This window comes from Piliocolobus tephrosceles, chromosome 21 (assembly GCF_002776525.5).
Source record: "Piliocolobus tephrosceles isolate RC106 chromosome 21, ASM277652v3, whole genome shotgun sequence".
Taxonomy (NCBI): Eukaryota; Metazoa; Chordata; class Mammalia; order Primates; family Cercopithecidae; genus Piliocolobus; species Piliocolobus tephrosceles.
The window spans coordinates 19852138-19873643 of record NC_045454.1 but is presented as its reverse complement, the minus strand read 5'-3'; the positions used below and the strand labels follow the sequence as shown (position 1 = coordinate 19873643).

The 21506-nt window shown below is 40.3% G+C and overlaps 1 protein-coding gene across 1 annotated transcript in view; it reads right to left on the bottom strand.

The window, feature by feature from the left end:
- Positions 1-21506, bottom strand: part of ZNF607 (zinc finger protein 607) — a 68120-nt gene that overhangs the window by 13722 nt on the left and 32892 nt on the right. Inside the window, exons 3-4 of the mRNA XM_023229194.1 lie at positions 3450-3531; positions 1490-1616 (exon numbers count right to left, since the gene is read on the bottom strand). Of these exons, the coding sequence (XP_023084962.1) occupies positions 1490-1616; positions 3450-3458 (136 nt within the window). The 5' untranslated portion in view covers positions 3459-3531. The remainder of the gene's footprint in view (positions 1-1489; positions 1617-3449; positions 3532-21506) is intronic.

Genomic DNA, 21506 nt, shown 5'->3' with positions numbered 1-21506 from the left:
AGTGCAATGGTGTGATCTTGGCACACTGCAACCTCCGCCTCCCAGGTTAAAGTGATTCTCCTGCCTCAGTCTCCTGAGCAGCTGGGATTACAGGCATGTGCCACCATGCCTGGCTAATTTTTGTATTTTTAGTAGAAATGGAGTTTCACCATGTTGGCCAGGCTGGTCTCGAACTCCTGACCTCGTGATCTGCCCATCTCGGCATCCTAAAGCGCTGGGGATTACAGGCATAAGCCACCATGACTGGCCTCAAAAGAAATGTAAACTTATATGTCCTCTAACTGCACTAAGCAAGCATAAAGTGGTTGAAAACACACACTCTAAAGCCTGGGATTGGCCGGGTGCGGTGGCTCACGCCTATAACTCCAGCACTCTGGAAGGCTGATGTGGACGGATCACCTGAGGTCAGGAGTTAGAGACCAGCCTGGCCAATATGGCAAAACCCGTCTCTACTCAAAATACAAAAATTAGCTGTGGGTGTGGTGGTAGTGCCTGTAATCCCAGCTACTAGGGAGGGTGAGGCAGGAGAATCACTTTAACCCAGGAGGTGGAGGTTGCAGTGAGCTAAGATTGCACCACTGCACTCCAGCCTGGGTGACAGAAGACTCCATCTCAAAAAAAAAAAAAAAAAGAAAGAAAGAAAAAAAAAACAGCCTGGGATCAATTCCTGACTCTGTCACCTTCCAGCTGTGTGTGACCTTGGGCAAGTTACTTACACTGCTGCTCAGTATTCTCACTTATAAAATTGGGAAAATAATAAGGCTGTTAGGAGTATTAAATTACTTGATATATGAGTAAAGTACTTAGAAAAATGTCTGTGTGGAAATCACAATGCTAGCTGTTCACATTATGCTACTGCAGTTATTTTACTAAGAGTATACAAGAAGAGATATCTATAGCACATTCATCCCATTTTACACATAATTTTCATGGATTGTAAGTTTCAACCATAAATCAAATAAATTATGTCTCAGGAAACGGACTGTTTTCTCCTCAGTTTTAAGTAAGTTTAATTTATCCAATCCACCACTCTATGACTATATGAACAGGCTATCTCTTTTGATAATAATAGCAATTCAGCACCCTCTGTCAAATTAACATCGCTGCAAATGGATCAGATAATAAAATGGAGCACTACAGCAATTCTGTGCACAAAATAAATAAGAAACCTGAACGCTCTGACAATGGTTCTACAATGAACACCAGAAATTTCTAAGCTAAACCACTGGTTCAACCCACTTTCTGGGTTAAAGAGACAAATAAAAGAAGTATCAGAGGGAGGTATGAATGTCACCAAAAGGTAGAGAAGATGAAAGTGTTGAAAGGAGTTGCCATTGCTGACTCAAAGCTGAAACCACCTCAATAGAAATAGAGAAAATAAATTTAGTTTCTTAAAAGGCAGCCCTGAAAATCACAACAGAAAAATAATATATTCTATAGAACAGATGATTCTAAATTATTCTAAATCATTTCAGGTTGATAAACATACCCAGTGAGACTAAGTTATCGTAATTCTCCATCATCACCTCCTGGTACAAGGTCTTCTGAACCAGGTTGAGATATTCCCACTCCTGATGAGAGAAGTCTATGGCCACATCCCCGAATGTTATCGATTCCTGAAACAGCAAATAGAAACAGCAAACCCATGTATTACTGGGGAAATTAAAGAAAAGATTTAAAAAATGGAGTGGAGGGGCCGGGCACGGTGGTTCATGCCTGTAATCCCAGAACTTTGGGAGGCCGAGGCGGGTGGATCATGAGGTCAAGAGATTGAGACCATCATGGCCAACATGGTGAAACCCCGTCTCTACTAAAATACAAAAAATTAGCCAGGCGTTGTGGCGCATGCCTGCAGTCCCAGCTACTCAGGAGGCTGAGATAGGGGAATCACTTAAACCTAGGAGGTGGAGGTTGCAGTGAGCCGAGATCGGGCCACTGTACTCCGGCCTGGGCAACAGAGCGAGACTCCGTCTCAAAAAAATTAAAAGAAAATGGAGTGCATGGTCAGGCGCGGTGGCTCACGCCTGTAATTCCAGAACTTTGGGAGGCCGAGGCGGGTGGATCACCTGAGGTTGGGAGTTCAATACCAGACTGACCAAGATGGAGAAACCCTGTCTCTACTAAAAAAACCCACAAAATTAGCCAGTATGGTGGAACACGCCTGTAATCCCAGCTACTGAGGAGGCTGAGGCAGGAGAATCGCTTCAACCCGGGAGGCAGAGGTTGCAGTGAGCTGAGAATGTGCCATTACACTCCAGCCTGGGCAACAAGGGTGAAACTCCATCTCAAAAAAAAAAAAAAAAAAAAGAAAAGAAAAACGAAAATGGAGTAGAGGAGATGAAGGACTGCATTGCAGCAGAAGAGCAAGATAACCAGCATACAGACCAGAAATACATGCTATCAGGGAAGGGAATGAAGTAGCATTTATACATATTTTTGAAGAAGCTTGAAACACAGACAAAACTTTCTGCCTGTTCTGGGACACTTCTTAGGTATCTGACCCTTTTGAAAATGACAAAATAATAATGTTTTTCTATTAAACTAAATCATTATTATGCACATAATGCCCTGGTGGTTATCTGCCTCATAAATTCTCAATCAATATGTGTTAACTGAGGAATATTTTGACTTGGAAGAGAACTTAAACTTTTAAGATGTTTTATGCAAGAGATGTTTTATGCAAAATGTGGTACAGATTCTCAATTTTAGAAAACTAGGTTTCCTATGACCTCGTGGTGCAACAGTAGTGCATCTGACTCATGCATCTGACTCCAGAAAACTAGGTTTCCTTAAAATTAATAATCTCTTCAAGTATCAAGTACTTCATTAAGTCAAATCTTACCATAAGCATTTTTGTTTGTTTTGACAAAGGATATTATCATGACATCATTATTTTATGGTATTTGTTTTTCAGGACTTTTTATCCAGATCCACGACTTCTGTGTTTACAAGTTCCAATCCAATAGACTAATTCACACGAAGCATGAGATTTTATCCTACCTGAAGATTTAGATCCTTCAGTGCCAATTTCCACCTTATCTAGCTGAAAAACTCAAATGTCTGGAAAATTTCAAAAACTTCTCATGGATGGTCAAATGGAACTGTTGTCTCAATCGCAATAAATGACAAAACCGACCTGAAATGTGTATATCTGTACTCAAAGAACTTGACTCCTTTCCTCTGTATCACTGCCCAAAATAGAAGAATAGGCACCTAGAGGACATTGAGTAATTTGGTCAATAACAACACGAACGCTAGTCAATTTGCAGTGGCCCACCTAGCGAGGATGCTGGGTGACGTGGTACATATTTTACGGGAAGAATGAGAACTGGGGATTAGGTTAACTGAGCACCCTCTCACGAAGGAAACTGCATGAAAAATGATGAAAAGACGTACATGACCTAAAAAATCACACACACACATCAACATGGTGAGAAATATCAACTTACACAGGCCATGGTTTGAGACTGGCAAGAGTTTATCAGTCCTCAGGGTTTCTCTACCAGAAGGGCAAAGTCAAAAAACCAAGACCTGAAAGAAGATAAGACCTTGAGACCAGTTGTGCTTCAGTGTTCCCCATAGGACTCAAGGTAATAGTGCTGTTTTCCTCTTCCATTCCAAGTTCCAAACTACCTCCTCTTACATACAATTTGGGAAGATTAAGATTCTGGATAAACCCATTTCCTCCCCGACTACCCAAGGGTCTCACCTACACAGAGTCATACATTAGAAACATACTGTCATGGAAACCAGACCCAGATAATTCAGTGGGAAATTTTCTGGCCAATGTATGATGTTGGTGAGGCAGATGTGGACCTCAGATTAGGCAGCTCTGTCCTGCTTTGAGCAGACCTACCTCTTTCCATTCCCTCCTTTAAGGGTAAAAACAGGGCACATCATCCATATCACAACCCCTTTTTAGTCTTGAAATTGGGTGAAATTGGTCAAGATATTGGAGACAGATAGTGACTGTTCAGCATTCTGAGCCTAGCAAAGCTTCCTAGTTAAATATATAACAGACTATCACTGTCCTAGAACACAAAGTAGTCATTAAATGTGAAATTGAGAAAAATTCAAGGACATGAAAAATATCAGAAACAATGTCAACAGAAATATCACACTGATCAATACATTTATTTTTGTAAAATATATAAATACATATCCATCAATACAGAGAGAAAGGCTGACAGACAGATAATCATAAAATAGGCAAGGTGGCATGCACCTGTAGTCCCAGCTACCCAGGAGGCTGAGGCAAGAGGATCTCTTGAGCCCAGGGGTTCAAGGTTGCAGTGAACCATGATTGTGCTACTGAACTCTAGCCTGGGTGACAGAGCGAGACTCTGTCTCCAAGAAACAAAAAAGTGCTTCTAGTTATAGTGCTTATATCTCACTTTGTATTCCACTTTGGCTCAATACATGAAACAACTAAATAAAGCTAAAGGAAAAGTAAATAAACCTTTGCTTAGCAACTTTCCAAAATCAGAGTTTGATAAATAGCATTCCCTATACTTTTGTGTGGCTCTTGATTTTTTCATTATTAATGTTTCCTTCGTAATTATTGTAAGCATGGACATATTAACTTGAAACGTGTATGTGTTTCCAATTTGTTAAGGTGAGAATTTCAACAAAATTATTTTTTCTCTAAAGTTAAATTATTTTACTGAATGGCTTATCTTCTGTGGGTTCTTTTGGGTCGCCAAACCTAAACTCACTTCATCACTGGTTCTTAGATATGTTAGAACTGTGTCTCCAACAGCATGGGGAACTGTCCCTGAGTAATCTTCTCTGTGAATGGATAATGGCCTCAATACAGCTTTATTTCAGGTCTTCATAACAGAAGCGTTTATTTTTTTCCTAAATCTGGCAGGTAGTCAGGATATCCTCCAGATAGTTGCTGAATTTCCTTATGCAATTAATTTTGCTTTCCATCTAATATCAATACAGTGAAAACTACAAGGTTTAAAAGATATAGCATAAACCTGTTTATCACCATACACAGCCCATAGACTCAGTATAATTTGTTCATAGCCTGACTATTGCTATAGTCAGACTCATGTCTCTGTTATGTGACATCACCACATAGGTCACCTAAATCTCTCCAAATAGACTCTATCCCATACTGCCTTAAACTTCCTCCTATTCAGATTTGACTTGCCTTCATAGATTGTATTTCAAAGGAAGCAACTCTATCTTTTCAGTGATTGTCCCATTTCAAATACTGCAATTTTCAGGTGTGGCATACTAGAAGCACTTAATAAAAGTCTGATCTCGACTCACTGCAACCTCCGCCTTCCGGTTTCAAGCGGTTCTCCTGCCTCAGCCTCCCGAGTAGCTAGCTGGGATTACAGGCGCCCACCACCACGTCCGACTAATTTTTGTATTTTTAGTAGAAACGGGGTTATCACCATGTTGGCCAGGCTTGTCTTGAACTCCTGACCTCATAATCTGCCCGCCTCGGCCTCCCAAAGTGCTAGGATACAGGCGTCAGCCACTGCGCCCAGCCCAAAAGTAAGATTTTTTTTTACCACAAAATTCACTTGTAGGAATTTCTAAAAGGAAATAACTATAGAAGTATACAACCAATATGTACAATACATTCATCAAAGATAATTTTTGACTATCGAAATTAAAAATACAAATATTAAAACACAGTAGGGAGTAGTTTAAACATATTATTCTCCCGACTATGGTAACAACCTATGCCATTATTAATAAGATTGATTTTAAATCATATAATCAAAGGAAAATAGTACCAAGGATGAGTTACTAAATAAGACAGGTTTAAAAACGTATGCACCCTGTCTCTACTAAAAATAAAAAAATAAAAAAATAAAAAAATAGCCGGGTGTGGTGGCGGGCACCTGTAATCCCAGCTACTTGGGAGGCTGAGGCACAACAATCGCTTGAACCAGGAGACACAGGTTGCAGTAAGCCGAGATGATGCCACTGCACTCCAGCCTGGGTGACAGAGTGAGACCCTGTCTCAAAAACAAACAAACAAACAAAAAGCAAACAACAACAAAAAGTATACACAAATTAGTTACCCGGTATCCTGGTAAAATTAGGAAGACAGGCTCTCTTCTCACTCTCAAAAGTGATACCGAGTTGTACCCTATCAAAGATGCTAACATCTCAGTGCCTGTTTCCCCATCAGCAAATAAGGGATAGGGCGGCCAGGCGCGGTGGCTCACTCCTATAATCCCAGCACTTTGGGAGGCCGAGGTGGGTGGATCACGAGGTCAGGAGATCGAGACCATAGTGGCTAACATGGTGAAACCCCGTCTCTACTAAAAATACAAAAAATTAGCCGGGCGTGGTGGTGGGCACCTATAGTCCCAGCTACTCTGGAGGCTGAGGTAGGAGAATTGCGGAACCCAAGAGGCGGAGGTTGCTGTGAGCTGAGATCATGCCATTGCACTCCAGCCTGAGCCACAGACTGAAACTCCAACTGAAAAAAAAAAAAAAAATTTTTTTAAAGATGATCAGGTAAGTAAGGAGAAAATGCCCCTTTCCTTACTCCCCAGCAGGTACAGAAAACAAGATACCACTCAGCCTCACATAAATTCAAAGAACTGGATCTAATAAAGTACTAGGTCAAGAATATTAAGGAGAGTGAATCTTATTTTCCTGCCAAATACAAACATTTATGTAAGTATTTGTAAATATTACAATACCTATTTATTATTATTACTGAACTATCTTTGGAAATATTACCATACTTGCAAGACATCTGAAAATCATAGATTACCAGGCTTTTTTCTGCAGTAACTTTGCATTTCTAAATTACTAATTCTGAGAGGATGTCTTACTTCATAATTTGTGCCCTGTTAAGTTTTAAATTGCATTTTTAATACCTAAAAGGTGTTAAAAACTTGGATTGCTTTTCACCTCTGAAGGAGGTCCCTGGTAGCTCCCTCTCCTCTTAAAATGCAGGGATATATGAAATTCCATGTCAAAAGACTCAGTTACAACACATTGACTTACAGATCTAATGGGCTTTATTTGTGATTCATGAAAGGGGTAGCCTCCACTGTACAAAACAGCATAAGAGCTCCTACTGAGCAATGGAGAAACAGTGGATTTTGTAAGGTGGGAACAAATAAGAGAACTATAGAAAAAAAAAAATGGTGACCATCAGGTTACTTCAGTTTACTTTTTTCTGCAAGGGTTAAAGCGGAGGTCATTTCCTTATTATGCTGACTCGGGTAGGCTGGAATCTCCTGTTTTCAGAAAAAACTGATCTTTTTGGCACTTTACCTGCTCCCTTAAAGTTTCAGTTTTGTAATGTGGCTTTTAGTATGAGTAACTTCATTTTGGTTTAGTCTGGTCTGTTGGAGCCTAGTGCACGAGCTCAGTCCAAAGTAATGGTGTCTCATCATACTGGTTTTATATCCATGGTTGGGTTAGATTCCTTTTTCTAACTAAAATTGGAGTCTTTGTCTATTTCATTAATTCTCTTCTGTAAAGACAAAACTACACACAAGTGCTCACGCATGAAAACTGAAAACATACACACCCACATTTTTAAAGTGATTATCTCTGGGCAGGGAGGTTTGGGTTATTCTAACTTTCTTCTTCTAAACTATCTTAGGGAATGAAATTTTTGTGATGAAGCTGCCTTAATTCCATCATCATAAATATAACTTCAAGATATTTCAAAGTAGTAATAAACTATTTCTAGAAGTATCATTATGGGGAGAGGGTACATGTGTCATAAAATAAATCTAAATATTAGGCCTAGAATGAAAAATCAGTGTGCCTAAAACATGTAACACTTTGTCTTCTTGAACAGCCTTTAGCTGTGTTTCTTCTACATAACTGGAAACAATTCACTATAAAGATTCTTTCCTAAATGGATAGGGAAATATCTTCTGCACATTTAATGGGAACAGGTACACAAAATAGGTCAAGTAATTTGGGGCACACATTATATGCTCAATAAATGTGGCCACAACCCTTCCATTCTTTTCTGAAAAACCAATTAAATAATCATTTTGGATACAATCCTTGCAAAAATTTTGCAAAATTCCATTTTTTAAAAATGAGCTGCATGTATAGTTTAACATTTTGAGAACTGTGATCCATCACTGTACGTCTAAAGAGTGTTAAACATTAGATCACAGCTATTTTTCCTGTGACAGATTCTTTACAAATATAAATCTTATTATCTGTATAATATCCAATCCCATGGATGTTGTATAATTTTCTTAACCATTCCTATAATCTTGTTCATTAGTTTTCTGCAAAACCATTCAAAGGTATAAAACTCCTTGATTCCAGATCTAAAACCTGAGTCTAAATAATCTGGATTATGGACATCTTCAAAAAATGCAAATGAACAAACATGTGCAGCAATTCTTTATAGAATTTCAGGGGGTTTGTGATGTCCCTTATGCCCATAAGGGCATTGTTCTACAGACAGTACACCAATAACTGAGAATTTCTATTTTGGAAAACTTAAATTCTGGCTCACTTCCTTCACAACACGGTTAAGTTCATATTCTTGTTGCTTTTGATCTACAGAAATCCAAAACGGAATATCCAAAATTGCTTCATAATACTTAGCGCTTACGTTTCCCCCCTCCAAGACTACAGGCGCATAATTTCATACACATAACCAGAAGGAAGTATGTTGGATGGAATCCGCAATCATCCTTCACTGCAGGTTCTTAGGGTCAGAATTCAAGAAGGCGGTGTCTGTTAAACATGTAAATGAAACTCCAAGAACCAGGAGATGGGGGCGGAGTAACAACCCGTTTCAGGAGGGAATCCTACACTCGAAACTGACAAACTCTGCCAAACTTTAGTCAGGCTATTACATCTTCAGCTAGGTCCATCCGTAACACTTCACTGTAAAAAATGGCTATAGCAAAGAACTATTCTAAGTCAGTTTAGCAAGACCCCTTCGCCTCTGTATCTTCATCCTCCACCGTCCCCCAGGTGATAAAGTCTTATCACCCAGGTCTCTCTCTCTCCAGAAATAATCCTTTTAGCTGCGTTTAGTCAGAATCTTCCTTAATCCAGACATTTCCTCTTAGTAATTTCTCATCCAGTGATCCCTAACCTTCTTGGCTATAAATTCCCACTTGTTCATGCTGAATTCGGAGTTGAGCCCAATGTTTCTTACCCACTGCAAAATCCCACAGCCGGGATCCCAATACCTACCACGATGGTCCTGAATAAAGGCTTCTTTGCATGCTTTAACAAGTGTCACCGAGTCATTTTTTATTTAACAGAATCTATCATACCTGTCTTAAGGGCAATTACTCCTCTAAGCTTCCCGTCCTATCTGTTGCTTCTCACTGGAAATCTTCATCTAAGAATCAGTATCTGATTTCCCACTAGGACCACTTCTCTGTTGTAGTCGTACTAGACTGAGAAGAAGGCACAGGAAGCAGCAGGGAACCTGGAGCGAAGAGTCAGTAGACCCCACAGAACCCTGCGAAGCACGCTTTGCAAAGGACATGCACGGCATGTCCAGGTAACACAAGGTCGACCACGCACCCCTCACAGTCCCACAACTGCACCCGCGTCACACAGGCCCGCCGGTCCTGACGCCGCTGCGCGGTCTCTCACGCTCCCCGCCTGTCTCCTAGAGACGGGCCCCTTCTCTGCATCTCCAGCACCCTAGGGCCTGAGGAGGCGAGAGACTCGCCCGGCCCGCGCCTGGGGCCTCCGTGCTCTGAGCGCCTCCTGCAGCCCTACTCTCACCGCCACGCAAGGTCCCACGCGGGCGGCGGGCTGGGGCTGCAGAGGCTCCCGCAGTGACCTGCGCCGCCTTCTTCTTCAGGTGAAACCAAGTGTCGCGCAGCGCAGAGCCAGAGGTCCCGGAACCGGAGCCAAGGGTCCGAGTTTTCTCCGTTGCCTGTGGAATATGTAGTCCAGGCCAGAACCGTCAGGACTGCAGGCACGGGTGAGAAGTGGGGTCCAGACTCCTACAAACCTAGGAGAAATACGGCGGTGACCACTGGGATGGCGCGCCCCTGCCAACGCCGGAGCCCCGGAGACTTCTGGGAGTGACAGCCTTGCCTAGGAGTGCGCATGCGCAGATCGGCCGCTACTGGGGTCCCTGACCTGAGGCTTAGGGTGGAGTTAGTGCGTTCTCAGGGCCAGTAGGAGGCGAGTCTGAGTGGAAACCGATTCAGGTAGCCTCAGAAGGGATCACCTGCTGGATGGGTGTGAGCTCCTCAGGGTGGGGCGCCAAAACCGTCATGGCCCCTGAGATGGCGCCGGCCTCCTTGGTAACACTTGGGACCGGGACTTTTAATACTATTCGACAGGCCCAGCTTGTCTCATCAAGTGCTAGGTAAATGGACTCACGTCCTATACGAGGGTTTGAAGTTCCATCACATTTTTCAATACATGACATTATGTTCTTCATCTTTGGACACGAATACATTTGACTAAAAACTTGACTAAAAAATCATCTGAAGAAATGACTACTAAATAGTTTTATTATTTTTGTTCTGGGATAGGCTTCTTAAACATAAAATAAGAAATAAAAAAAATTTTTTTGAATCTTCATGTAATACTTTGTAAATCTTGATAGTTACTTATAAGCATCCAAAATTTCCAAATGGTAAAAAATGAGTAAGAAAAATTTTTAGGTAAGTAAATTTGGGGGAAATATTTACAACAGCTAAAACGGACAAATAGATAATAGTCCGAATTTCCTGTTTCTTTGGCTTAATAAAATATTGATGGATACAGGCCGGGCACAGTGGCTCACGCATTTAATCCCAGCATTTTCGGAGGCCAAGGCAGGAGGATCAGTTGAGGCCAGAAGTTCAAGACCAGCCTAAGAAACATAGTGAGACACCCCTCTTCTCCTCCCCAACTCTACCAAAAACAAACGTTAGCCTGGTGTGGTGGCACACGCCTGTGGTCCCAGCTACTCCAAAGGCAAAGGTAGGAGGATCAGTTGAGCCTGGGAGTTCAGGCTTCAGTGAGGTATGATAGTGCTGCCGCACTCTAGCCTGAGCAACAGAGCAAGACCTTGTCTCAAAAAAATGAATACATAAAATTAATTTTAAAATAAAAAATATTCGTCTGTACTCTAAGAGGAAAAGGAACAAAAACTAAAAATTCACCATTCAAAAATACAAATAGTCAAGGAAAAAAAACTATTAAAGTTACAATCTAAGAACTTATTGATCACTTATTTCTTCTCTTAATTAGTTCTTGGATTTGTTGCTCCTGAATCTCCTGAGTAATCCCTCAGAAATACCACACATAGATCAATGGATTAAATTGACTCCACATAATATTTTCTTTTTCTTTTTTTTTGAGATGTAGTTTTGCTCTGGCATGATCTTGGCTCACCACAACCTCCACCTCCCAGGTTCAAGTGATTCTCCTGCCTCAGCCTCCTGAGTAGCTGGAATTACAGGCATGCGCCACCACACCCGGCTAATTTTGTATTTTTAGTAGAGACAGGGTTTTACCATGTTGGTCAGGCTGGTCTTGAACTCCCGACATCAGGTGATCCTCCCGCCTCGGCCTCCCAAAGTGCTGGGATTGTAGGCGTGAGCCACCGTGTCCAGCTCCACATGTTATTTTCAACAAGGATACCAAGGCAATTTAAGGAAGGGAAGAGTAGTCTTTTCAACAAAGACTGGAACTAGAGATGCACACAGAAAATAATGAATTGAGTTCCCTGACTCTCACCATATACAAAATGAACTCAAAATGGATCAAACACCTAAGTGTAAGCGTAAGGCTTAAAACAGTAGAACGTTTATTTTTTATTTATTTTTATTTTTTTGAGACGGAGTCTTGCTCTGTCGCCCAGGCTGGAGTGCAGTGGCCGGATCTCAGCTCACTGCAAGCTCCGCCTCCCAGGTTTACACCATTCTCCTGCCTCAGCCTCCCAAGTAACTGGGACTACAGGCGCCCGCCACATCGCCTGGCTAGTTTTTTTTGTATTTTTTTAGTAGAGACGGGGTTTCACTGTGTTAGCCAGGATGGTCTCGATCTGCTGACCTTGTGATCCACCCATCTCGGCCTCCCAAAGTGCTGGGATTACAGGCTTGAACCACTGCGCCCGGCCCAACAGTAGAACGTTTAGAAGGAAATGTAGGCGTAGATCTTCTGGACTCTGTAGTCAGCAATTGTTTCTTAACTGTGACATCAGAATTGCAAGCAACAACATCAAAGAAGGAAATTGGACATAAATTGTAAAACATTGTGCTTCAAAATCCACCAAGAATGTGAGAAGCTACCCAAAGAATGAGAAAAATTGTAAACTATGTATTTGATAAGGGATTTGTATCTAGAATATATAAAGAAGTCTTGCAACTCAATAATGAAAAGCCCAACAAAAATGGGCAAACTAAGTATTTCTCAAAAAAAAGTATACACACAGCTACTAAATACTTGAAAACATGTTCTATATTAATCATCAAGAATATGCAAATCAGTCAGGAGCAGTGGCTCATGCCTGTAATCTCAGCACTTTGGGAGGTCGAGGCAGGAGGATTGCTTCAGCCTAGGAGTTTGAAACTAGCCTGGGAAACAAAGAAAAAAAAACTATGTAAATCAAAACCCCAAAACACCAATGAAATATCAACTCATACTACTTAGGATGACTAAAATGAAATAAATACACAATAACAAATTTTGGATAGGATTTGGAGAAATAGAACCCTACATATATTGATGGTGGCACTGGAAAATGGTAGAGCTATTGTATAAACAGTCTGCCAGTTCCTCAGAAGAATACAGAGTTACCATACAATGTAGCAGTTTTAGTCCTAGGTATATTCTCAAGACAAATTAAAACCATATGTTCTCACAAAGCTTGTACGCAAATATTTACAGCAGCATGATTCATGATAGCCAAAAACTGGAAAAGAAAGACCCCAACTGTTCTTAATTTCATAAGTAGGTAAGTAAAATGTGGCATATCTACACAGTGGACTATTATCTGGTAATATAAGGAAATGAAGATCTGATACAAGCTACAACATAGAGCAACCTTGAACTATTCCAAGTGAATGAAGCTGGTACAAAAGACCACGTATTTATGATTCCTACTATGTGACATTTCTTCTCATATAAAATTTCCAATGTGGGCTAATTTATAGAGACTGAAAGTAAATTGTTTCCTAAATTGAAGGGTGGCAGGAGGTGGCCAAAGGCTGTAGGCTTTCATGCTGGCGTGATGAAAATGTTCTAAAACTGACTGTGCTGAAGGTTTCATAACTTTGTGACTACATTAAAAACCACTGAATTTTACACTTTAAATGAGTGAATTGGACGGAATGTGAATTATATACAAAGTTGTTACCAAAAGAAATAAAAAAGAAATACAGACTTTTCAACAGGTAAAAACTGAGAGTATTTGTTGCTAGCAGATCTTCTTTATAAGAAATGTTAAAGAAAATTCTTGAGAGAGAAACAATAGGACAGAATCAGAAATTTGTATCTAAACAAGAAATGAAGAATCAGAATTAAAGTTAATGGAAGCAAAACCATTTTTTTCTCATAGTTTCTCTGAAAGATAGTGATAACGTTATTATTATTATTTTTTTATTTTTTGAGATAGAGTCTCGCTCTTTCGCCCAGGCTGGAGTGCAGTGGCATGATCTCAATTCACTGCAACCTCTGCCTCCCAGATTCAAGCAATTCTCCTGCCTCAGTCTCCTAAGTAGCTGGGATTACAGGCACGCGTTACCAGGCCTGGCTAATTTTGTATTTTTAGTAGAGACAGGGTTTTACCATGTTGATCAGGCTGGTCTTGAACTCCTGACTTCAAGTGATCCACCCACCTTGGCCTCCCAAAGTGTTGGGATTACAGGCATGAGCCACTGAGCTCTTTTTAAAAGACAGGGTCTTGCTCCGTTGCCCAGGCAGGAGTGCAGTGGTGCAATCACAGCTCACAGCAGCCTCGACCTCCCACGCTCAAGAGATCCTCCTACCTCAGCCTCCTGAATAGCTAGGATGATAGGTGTGCATCGCCACACCTGGCTAATTAAAAAAATTTTTTTGCAGAGACAGGGCCTCACTGTGTTGTCCAGGTTGATCTCAAACTCCGGGGCTCAAGTGATCCTCCCATCTCAGCCTCTCAAAGTGTTGAGATTACAGGTGTGAGCCACTACACCCAGCTCAATCATCTTTTAAGCAATTTAAATAATAAGATATATTTACCCACATATTAGCCATGTCCTATGTAGGTCCAAATTTCCATCTGATATCACTTTCCATTTGTCTGAAGAAACTTAACATTTCTTAGAGTGTAGGAAAGCATTAATCTATTCTCTCATCTTTTAGATGCCTAAAAAATCGGATATCCACAAATTTTCACCTTCGTACAAAAGTATTTTCACATAATACAGAATTCAAGTTAATATTTTTCATTTCTGCACTATATAAGAATTTTGAGGCCAGGTGCTGTGGCTCACGCCTGTAATCAAAGCACTGTGGGAGGCCGAGGCGGGCGGACCATGAGGTCAGGAGATCGAGACCTTCCTGGCTAACATGGTGAAACCCTGTCTCTACTAGAAACATAAAAAATTAGCTGAGCGTGTTGGCAGGCGCTTGTAGTCCCAGCTACTCGGGAGGCTGAGGCAGGAGGAGAATGGCGTGAACCCGGGAGGTGGAGCTTGCAGTGAGCCGAGATGGCACCACCGCACACTCCAGCCTGGGGGACAGAGCGAGACTCCATCTCAAAAAAAAAAAAAAAGAATTTTGCTCAACTGTCTTCTAGGTTATGTTGGTTTCAACATAAAATACTTTTATTCTTGCATTTGTTCCTCTCTATATAGTCTCCTTTCTCTGCTGACTTATTCTTTATCACTATTTTAAAGCAATTAGATGATCAGTCTCTGTTTAGATTTCTACATTTCTTGTGATTAGAATTCATTGAGTTGCTTCAATTTGTAAGTCTACAGTTTTCACCAATTGGGAAAATTTTTAAGCCTACTAATAATCCTTTTCCTGCAATGTCTAATCATTTCTCCAGAGTATTTTACATATCAGACATTATAGTTTTCATTTGTAGATGTTTAATGTGGTTTTAAAAAAAAATCTCCCAAGATTCTCCTAAAAGTGCTTATTATTTTGGCCAGTGGCTTACATATGTAATCCCAGCAGTGTGACAGGCTAAGGCAAGACCCTGCCTCTACTAGAAAATACAAAAAATTAGCCGGGCACGGTGGTGCATGCCTGCAGTCCCAGCTGCTAGGGAGGCTAAGGTGGGAAGATCAACTGAGCTCAAGAGGTCGAGGCTGCAGTGAGCCATGATTGGGCCACTGCACTCCAGTCTGGACCAAAGAGTGATACCCTGTCTTAAAAAAAAAAAAAAAGTGCTTACATTTTGGTCTACCTTTGTCAACATATGAAATATCATTATAACTGTTCTAATAACCTATCAATTCTAGTATGTGAAACAATTTTGATTAATCAATTTTGCTCCTCCTTGTGTATCATGTTTTCCTGGTCCTTTGCATGTCTTGTAACCTTTTTTTTTTTTTTTTTGAGATGGAGTCTTGATCTTGTTGCCCAGGCTGGATTGCAATGGTGTGATCTCTGGTCACTGCAACCTCCACCTCCCAGGTTTAAGCGATTCTCCTGCCTCAGCCTCCCGAGTAGCCGGAATTACAGGCATGCACCACCACGCCCGGCTAATTTTTTGTATTTTTAGTAGAAACGGGGTTTCTCCATGTTGGTCAGGCTGATCTGGAACTCCTGACCTCAGGTGATCCGCCCACCTCAGCCTCCCAAAGCGTTGGGATTACAGGCCTGAGCCACTGCACCCACCTGTCTTGTAACTTTTGATTGGATGCTAAACATTGAAATGTTACCTTGCCAGGTATTCTGGTATATTTTTAAAGTATTTTTGAGCTTTGTTTTGAAATACAGTTCACGTACTTGAAAACAGTTTTATCTTTTTCATCGGTTCTTTTTCAGCTTTGATAAGACAGGACCAGAGCAAGACTAATTAGTCCAAGCTAATTTTTCCTCTCTGTTAAGACAGTACCCGTCTGAGTACCCAAGGTCTTGTGAATTATGAGGGTTTTTCCACTTTGGCTATTGGTAACACCTGCTATTCCTGGACTTGTTTGAGCTATGAGGATTATTCCCTCTATTCATTTCAAGTGGGTTGTTCCACAGCTTCAGGTGTTTTCACATATGAGCTAACTGGTCAGTACTTTCAGCTAAAGATTCAAGGGAACTCCCTGGCAGCTCTCCAGAGATCTATTCAGGGAGGTTGTTCCTGTCTAGTACTTTGTTCCACATATCCTGACTTCCACAAACTCCCAAGTTTGTGTCTCAATTCAGGAAGAACAATGGGCTCTGCTTCTGTTAACTCTCCCTGAGCAATGGACTGAAAATACTCCAAATGTTAAGTTGGGAGAAATAATAGAGCTCATCTTGGTGGTTTCTGCAGTTGGGGATCATGGTCTGCTTGTTGTTCAGTGTCTGAAAACTATCATTCTATATACTTTTAAAAATTATTGAGATGGGAGGGTACATCCTACCCTGTTATTATATCTTAAAAGTAAGCAAAACTTTAATTTTTTTTTTTTTTTGAGATAGGCTCTTGATTTGTAGTCCAGGCTAACATGCAGCGGTGCCCTCGCTGCAGCCTCGAACACCTGGCTCAAGCAATTCTCTTGCCTCAGCCTCCCGAGTAACTGGGACTACAAGTGCGTGCCACCATACCTAGTGAATTTTTTTTTACTTTTTGTAGAGATGAATCTTGCTTTGTTGCCCAGGCTGGTCTCAAACTCCTGGGCTCAAAGGATCCTCCCACCTTGGCTTCCCAAAATATGGGGATTATAGGAGTGAGCCACTGTGTTCAGCCTAAAATTAGATCTTGCTTTATCTCAATAATGCTTATTTAAGAAGAAAAAGCTAAAAGAAAAACACTTAATGATCCTGTTCCATAAGCTCACCAAGACCAAGGCCCTGATCAAGAAATATGTGGTTGATAATCCACATGGTACAGCTTTCACTTTTTGTGATTATATCTTTACATGCGTGTGTCTCAGTGAAGACCATGGAAACTACAGGAGTATCTAAAAATTGATCAATTACCATTAACTGTAGAGAGAAAAATGGGAAGGAAGAACACAAGTGCATAAAAATAGTAAGAATAGCTGGGCGCATTGGCTCACGCCTGTAACCCCAGCACTTTGGGAGGCTGAGGCGGGTGGATCACCAAGTCAGGAGTTCAAGACCAGCCTGGCCAAGATGGTGAAACGCCGTCTCTACTAAAAATACAAAAAATTAGCCAGGTGTGGTGGTGGGTGCCTGTAATCCCAGCTACTCGGGAGGCTGAGGCAGAGAAATGCTTGAACCCAGTAGGCGGAGGTTGCAGTGAGCCAAGATCGTGCCACTGCACTCCAGCCTGGGCGACAGAGTGAGACTCCATCTCAAAAAAAAAAAAAAAAAATAGTAAGAATAAAATATAAATGAATATTACAACTTTTTTTGCATATTGTTTCCACTTTAAAATATTTAAGATGCTTTCAAGTATCTGATAAAAATTAATGACTTTTCTTTTTTAGAGACAGGGCTTCACTGTATTGCCCAGGATGGAGCACAGTAGTGCCATGATAGCTCACTGCAACCTCAAACTCCTAGGATCAAGCAATCCCCTTGCCTCGGCCTTCAGAGTAGCTGGAACTACAGGCATGCACCAGCACGCCTGACTAATTAAAAAAAAATTTTTTTTTGTAGACACAGGGTCTCACTATGTTGCCAGGGCTGTTCTTGAACTCCTGACTCCCTCTTCAGCCTCCCAAAGTGCTGGAATTAAAGGCGTGAGCCACCACACCCAGCCTACGATTTTTAATATATACCTAAAATTGCTCAATTAATTTTGCAAATTATAATTAAGCGCTTGGCAATATTTAATTTGTTAAATCCATAAGATTATTTCTTATGTGAATAGAATGTAAGTATTCAGAATATTCCTATCCAACAGAAAGTTTTCCAATAATGAAAACATTGTATATAGTAGTCTCCCTCTTATTTGCAGGGGTTATGTTCCAAGACCCCCAGGGGAAGCCTAAAACCAAGGATGGCACCAAACCATACTATTTTTTTACTGTACATATGTACTTATGATAAAGTTTAATTTATAAATTAGGCACGGCAAGAGATTAATAACAAGGAAACATTAGATAAAGGGGGGACTACTGTATCTGTAAAGTCCAATACACATGGCTATTGAACACTTGTGACTAGTCCTGCTGGTGTGAACTCAATTTTATGTCTTATTAAATTTAAATTAATTTAAAATGGCCACATGTAGCTGGTGGCTACTGTATCTATCTGACAGTGCAGATCTAGAGGAATGTCAACTGCTTAATATTTAATGCACTCAGTGCTAATTATGTGACAAATTATAACTTTAACATGAGGCAATAAAATAAAACTATTAGTGGATATTTACTCACCCTGCATTACAACTTCTCACACATTAAAGAATCTATCACTCTCATGAGGGCTGCTGGTAAGTAGCCAAACATGTCTAAGCAGCAATGCATTTTATATTCTTTTTTTTTTTTTTTTTTTGAGATGAAGTTTTGTTCTTGTTGCTCAGGCTGGAGTGCAATGGCTTGATCTTGGCTCACCGCAACTGCAGCCTCAAGCGATTCTCCTGCCTCAGCCTCCCGAGTAGCTGGGATTACAGGCATGCGCCACCACGACCCACTAATTTTGTATTTTTTTTTATTAGTAGGGATGGGGTTTCTCCATGTTGGCCATGCTCTCAAACTCCTGACCTTAGGTGATCCACCTGCCTTGGCCTCCCAAAGTGCGGGGATTACAGGCGTGAGCCACCGTGCCTGGCCCACAGCTTATATTCTTGCTAAAGAGTTCTGAGCTCTCAGCATCGTATTGCCAAGACCACATAAGGCTTGATTTTTATTGAGGGGTTCATGTGGGGATGCTTCTTTTATGTGGAACCCAGTGGTAATACCATGATATGTAGTGCTCAAAGGCACTGTGCCTGGGGCAGGTACTCAGCTCAGCTAATCTGTAGCTTTCACATAAAGCAAAATTCAAATAGAGTATCAGGTGATTTTGGAAAAGTGTTTAACAATCCAATATTAAAACTGTAAAAAGGAAAACAAAATAAAGAAAAACAGGACCATATGGGTTTCAAGTCAAATTTTATCTAACCTTTAATAAACAAATAACGGCAATAACAAAAGTTTTAAAATATTCTTAATTTTGAATATTAATATATGAATGCTAATAATATTAATATCAATTTTGAATATTTGGACAAAAATCCCAAACAAAATATTCATAAGCAGCTTATCAAAACAATAATATACCATAGCTAAGCATATTATATTTCAGAAATGGTTTAAAACAAGAAATCAGTATGAATTATAACATTAAAATAGCAGAGGAGAATAATATATGAACAAAGCAAAAGAAGTGATGGGATTTGAAAAAAATAAGAAGTTAGCTCTAATTATAGAGCATACTTGCATACAACAAAGTAAATATTAGTTGAATGGTAAAATATTGTAGTGATTTCCATTAAACTGGTTAAACAACGAAGACACTGGCTATTACCTGAATACTTGACATAATCATATTTATTTTAATAAAAGTAAAGAAATAATAATGATTTTAAAAGAAAAATTCATTTCCATTCATAATCTGACTGAACACATAGAAATCTCACATACTATTAAAAATATAAATAGATTACCAGTTTATGGTTAGACTGATAATGGCAATGTCCAAATATAATATGATAGTATGCGGGAAAACTATCAGTATCAGAAAAATCATGAATGCACTTTAAAAAGTTACTCTCCAGGAAAAGGATATTATATATAAAATAACGAAAGAATCAAGATCTAGAGTATGTGTGTGTATTCATAAATCAGCAGGTTGAGAAAATGAGCAAAAGAAACAAACAGGAAAGTCGCAGTAAATAACATGATTGGCCAATAAATACATTTAAAAAATACTTAATGGGTTAGTTAAAAATATATATATATTTTTAGGTGGACAAGTGGAGTTACTGGATACTTTTACTTCCAGCTGACCAGACTAGAAATTACAAGAGTAGAAGAGCATTTGGAAAAGATCCAAGTATATACATCAGCTATGACTGCAATTAGAGTTTTATTATTTACAGACTCCTCTGAAACAATATTCTAAGTAGAGTTTTAAAAAATTATCTATAACCTAAATACTGATCAGGATGAGAGTTTAAAAACATTTAGGCCAGGCATGGTGGCTCATGCCTGTAATTCCAACACTTTGGGAGGACGAGGCGGGCGGATCACCTGAGGTTGGGAGTTCGAGACCAGCCTGACCAACATGGAGAAACCCCGTCTCTACTAAAAATACAAAAAAAAATTAGCCAGGCATGGTGATGCATGCCTGTAATCCCAGCTACTCGGGAGGCTGAGGCAGGAGAATCGCTTGAACCTGGGAGGCAGAGGTTGCGGTGAGTCAAGATTGGACCATTGCACTCCAGCCTGGGCAACAAGAGCGAAACTCCGTCTCAAAAAAAAAAAAAAAAAAAAAAAAAAAAAAATCCAAAAAACAAAACAAAACAAAAACCACATTTAGGTTTTTCATTTTGTAGAAAAGTAACAGCAGTATGAGTACAGAAAAAGGTGGTTATTTGCCTATAATCATGTGAGCTGACTACATTTTCCCAGGGATTAATCACCTGACAGAATGCTGAAATTCCAGTTTGAGGGTCATTCAGCTTTTGGTTGGCAGCATTTCAGCTTACGGTTTCATGTACCAGTATTTTTTTTTTTTTTTTTTTGAAACAGAGTCTCACTCTGTCACCCAGGCTGGAATGCAGTGGCACAATCTTGGCTCACTGCAGCCTACACCTCCGGGTTCAAGTGATTCTCCTGCCTCAGGTTCCAGAGCAGCTGGGATTACAGGCATGCACCACCACACCTGGCTAATTTTTGTATTTTTAGTAGAGATGGGGTTTCACCATGTTGGCCAGGCTGGTCTTGAACTCCTGACCTCAAGTGATCCGACCACCTCGGCCTCCTGAAGTGCTGGGATTACAGGCATGAGCCACCACACTAAGACTTAAGTGTTAGTAGGTAATATTAATAGAAATGGAAGTTCTGAGGTAATTCTTAGATACACTGGGTTATGGAAAGGCAAACAAACTTTCTACACCACAGCGCATGCCAGTCTTGTGAGAGGCTAATCATGTGGCTTTTGTCTGTTCCAGGACCAGGAGAGTGCTTCATTGGCTTGTCTAAGAACACAAACCATTTTTCAGTTATCAAGTACAGTGATCATCTAACCTATAGCAAAATCATTCTGCATTGTGTTTCATTTCATTATCAAAACTTAAAATTGCATAGGACAAATGATGTTAGTATTTAATAGTGAATTATTCCCTTTGTGGACAAAAGGGATATGAGTATGCAGATCACAGCGAATGATCAGCGAATGATCAGTCTGTGCTGACACTACAGACACAATGCATGATCACGGTGACACTACAGACACAACGCATGATCACGCTGACACTACAGACACAA